The sequence below is a fragment of the Eurypyga helias genome, unplaced genomic scaffold, assembly GCF_000690775.1.
Source record: "Eurypyga helias isolate BGI_N326 unplaced genomic scaffold, ASM69077v1 scaffold40829, whole genome shotgun sequence".
In the NCBI taxonomy this organism is placed as follows: domain Eukaryota; kingdom Metazoa; phylum Chordata; class Aves; order Eurypygiformes; family Eurypygidae; genus Eurypyga; species Eurypyga helias.
The window spans coordinates 4,516-8,661 of NW_010270823.1; the positions used below are offsets into that span (position 1 = coordinate 4,516).

A 4,146-nucleotide genomic window follows, 5' to 3' on the forward strand; every position below is an offset into this window, starting at 1 on the left:
TGCCCCCATAGCAGAGGTGCCCCAGCCCTCGGGGCATCTTCGTGGCCTCCTCTGGACTCGCTCCAACCAGTCTATATCCTTCTGATGTTCTGATATCTATAATATCTAATCGTATCTATATATATATAAATAACTATTTAATTTTCAGTGGTTCAGATTTTCTTTTGGCCAACAGCGTTGTTTGAAGCGGTCAGAACTCTAGGTAAAAAGAACCTATTCCTATTTCTCTGCTTTTCTGGAGCATCGCTTCAAGGGTCATTTCAGTTTTAGAAGGATACAAGAACAGAGAGAAAGCAGCTTGGCTCGGTTGTTTATTAGCTTCACCAGGCGTCGCCTTGCCAAAACGTATTTTTGGGAAGTAGAGATTTTGTCAACCCCAGCTGGCATAACTGACTGACACAGCTGTGATAAGGAGAAGAAAAACAAGAAGATTGTAGCAAATCACAGAACGCCAAAAGAAATAGGCGAATAAAATTACTTATCATTATCTAGAACTTCCTTGCCAGCTACTATTTCTTCAAAACTGTGCTCTCTATTGTGAATTTGCATAACCTTGCTGACCAAAAAAAAGAGAAATTAAACGTATCCCCAGGCAACTCTAATGAAAATCACAACTTTTACAAAGTCACGCCCAATGTCTTCCCCAAAGTTTAGGTCACTCATTCCATGGACCCCTTCCATAAGCAGTGGAAAGGAATATGCACAAGAACTGAAACTATTTACTTAGCTGAGATGCTCTGGAGTCTCTGTTACAGCTGTGTCTAAGTTACACGCAATATAGACTGCAGAGGCAGAACAACTATTACCTCTTTTATTTCGTCCGGTGGGAGTTGCTCCACATTTTGTAGTTTGTTGACACTCTGACGATGGCTGTCATAGTAACTGAAGAAGTCACCAGTGCTCTGTTTCAGCAGGTAGACGATAATGCCCAAGCCAGGCAAGTGCCAGTATGGGACTACTGGTGTTTGTGAATCTAGAAGAGATGAGGAACAAATTACAACAGATTTTTAAAAAGAACAAGAAATCAGTAAGGTATTGCTCTCTGTCAATAATGCAGTGAAGGACACAAAAGCACTGGCAAGTTTTATACTTATGTGGCAGAAGTAATACAGACGAAAGTCTGGGGAAGAAGTTCTGTGGCTGCGGTATGAGGCAGCAGTCAGCACAGCACAGTACTGAGCGTAACACGTGAACTGTAACTAGACCAGCACTCTTGCTATTTAAATACCACTGAGCTGCGTAACAGCACTCTCTAAACTCTCGCCATGTCAGCATCAAAACGCATCTCACATGTTACAAATGCGGTCCTGGTTCCACATAATGTAATCCAGCCCAGATGCTGAAAAAAACCCTCGCCTTCCCTTCCTTGTGCTGCACTTACATACATGTATTTTCCTGCTGTATGTGTTTCCGAGGCTGCCATGGGAAGAGAATTAAACAGGATGTTTTGGTCACATTTGTTTTAACTTGGATTAGTTTCCCGATTCTCCTTTGTGCAAGGCTGTACAAGCACATGTTCTGGAATTAGGAAATGGGCAGCGTGAAACCTCAGCCCCTGGTTCATCGTTTCCTAGTAGCCCCAACGTCACACCATTCAGCCTCATAAAGCAGCAGGAAGCCAAAAACCTCACCCTGACGAGGCCCATCTCGGTTGGTTGATTCTGACAGGCTGGGAGTAAACAGACAAACAGAGTGCTGAAAACTGGGGGCGCTTTGCAACATCACTGACTCACAGTATTCCATCACGTTTGCACAGATCTGTCAAGAAAAATGACAGGATGTCCGTTACAATATCTACAGGCTTTGGAGCATTACATTTTAAACAGATAAATGTCAACAAACAACATGTTTTGCTCCCTCTCTTCTTACCAGAACGTGGTGATTCTCTTTTCTGAGCAGTTACAGCCTCTCCTCTATTTCAAGCCTCGGACTTGCAACCTTGCCTCTTTGCTAAACTGGCTAGTTAAAATTTCTGGTCAATTTTAAGTCCCCTTTGGCTGGGATTTAGTGTTAGGCATTGCCCTCTACACCCAGCCTTCATTTTGAAAATTTCTGATCAGTTTAAGGCTTTGAAGTTCACAGAGTTTGTACCCAAAACAATAATAGTTGCTAATGCAAATTTAAGTAACCAAACGTTCAAGGTTTACTTCAAACAGAAATAAAATGTGGGATCCTACACCGAACTAAACCCAGCACAGAGCATTGCCACTACCGTATGACAGCATGACAACCAAACAAATCCGCACAGCAGGTAAAAATGTCACAATTTGAAGGTTTTAGCAGCTTCTTGTGTCCTTACCTGCTGCATGGCCAACTCAGTTTCATCCCTCTTGTTGACTCTGTCTCCCTCCGCGCTGTCATCTTGCAGTTTAAACTGACGGAGTCTGTCTGAACCACCAAACCGACATAGAAGTCCTAAGCACTGGCGCTGCCATAAGGCATGAAGGTTTTAATTAGTATCTCAACAAATGAAGCCCATGATTCTTTGCACTTAAGTGATACATATCCCTTAAAACACAACACCAAGAGAGCAACGCAGGTAGTACTTAGTGCTTGGTAAACGGAATTTACACTTTAAAAACATGTTTTAACTCACCTTTAATTAATTAAAAAACATTAATGGCAGCTTAAAACAGTCCTTTGAGAAATGAATGCAATTCAGAAGTGCACAACTTCGTCTTATGTCTCTTTCCGACTATTACACTGACCAGCATCAATGACAGTTTAGGTTTACCCATTCGCACTTAAAACCCCTTTACCTATATAGAAAAACTAACAAAACCCAGATCTGAAGATAATAAACTCCATGAAAGTAGAGTGCAAAAAGCCAATTCAATAATTTCATAAAAAGAAGAAACAATCAATTAATTTGGTTTTAGTTTACATGTGGCTGTTAAGATCACCAAAGTGCCTCAGACTGTAAACCAGTTTTGTGTGGAATGGCAAAAGAAGATATTAAAGATTTTTAGGTCATTGCTTTCTGGGTAGAGTAAAACCCTTACATACTTTAATTACTTGATCAAAATAACAGGACAGACTAGAGAGAAAAGTTACAACAGATGACTGATTCGCACCGTTTTGCTCAGAACAGCCCCGTTTCCAAATGAACTAAATGAAGTTCCTTATAACAAACAACCAAAACAAATCTTCCTGCTCTCACATGGGAATTTCTTGCTGACATGATGCAGCAGAACACGGAGTCCCCCAGCATTACAGCAGTCATTTACAGCTTGCTACTTTGCTTCCAGCTGTTCAGCCAAATAGTTACTGCCCAAGTGTCCAGAGAACACATCCTTCTCTTCCAACCAGACCTTTTCCAGAGCGCAGCCCTTTCTAGAGAGGTTTCAATGAAACGTTTCTCTACAAAAGCCCTGGCTCACGTGAACCAGAGAGCTTCAAACGCACTGCTGGATGTGGAGCTGCAAAGAGGTCTGCAACGAGAGCTTTTGAGCATGATTTGCTCTACCTTGGCTTTCCTTCTGGTTTCTAAGTCAGGGATTTTTTTAAAAGGGGAGGAAAGAAATAAGCACTAGCATGTTTGATAGTCCAAATTATTGAGCTGGAAGCACACCTGTTGCAAAAGTGCTAAGACAGTATTTCTGCATTACTTCACGTGCTGGGGTGTTGACCCCAAATTCTTCTTCTTCTCTACATAAGGTGAATCCTAAGCCAAGGAGGGAAACAAAGTCCCCGATGCAACTCTGAGGTTGCCAAACATTATCTTTTCTACTTGGGAAGAGGGAGGGGGACACCCAGAAAACCAAACCACCAAAACCACACACCACACAAACACCACACTCACACACAAACCACACCTACCCCCCCAGAAAAAACCCCAAACCACCACACATTCTTCTGCATGTGGACAGCATCCCTTTTACAGCTGCTACTACTCTGAGTGCAAAACCAGGAAGAAACTCATCCACATACACAGTTCTAAAAGGACAAGTGTTAAATACACAACTGTGTTACCTGAAATCGGCCTATGTGTCCTTGCAGCTCCACCTGCGTCCCTTCATTAACGTCGACATCCAGCTCACTCAGCACTCCTGGTAAAAGATACAGCCACCAAATTAACTCTGGTGTTTCTTTTACCAAAGGAAAACTGGTTTCTGCTGTATATCCCAAGCACAAGTGCAGGCTGGG

The 4,146-nt window shown here is 42.3% G+C and overlaps 1 protein-coding gene across 1 annotated transcript in view; it reads right to left on the minus strand.

Moving 5' to 3' along the window:
* Positions 1–4,049, minus strand: part of LOC104514818 (nuclear pore complex protein Nup205-like) — a gene marked incomplete at its 5' end in the record, with an annotated part of 7,500 nt that extends 3,451 nt beyond the window's left edge. The window contains 5 exons of the mRNA XM_010158595.1: positions 279–402; positions 807–973; positions 1,632–1,758; positions 2,300–2,428; positions 3,973–4,049. Coding sequence (XP_010156897.1) covers positions 279–402; positions 807–973; positions 1,632–1,758; positions 2,300–2,428; positions 3,973–4,049 — 624 coding nt within the window. The remainder of the gene's footprint in view (positions 1–278; positions 403–806; positions 974–1,631; positions 1,759–2,299; positions 2,429–3,972) is intronic.
* Positions 4,050–4,146: the final 97 nt, after the last annotated feature.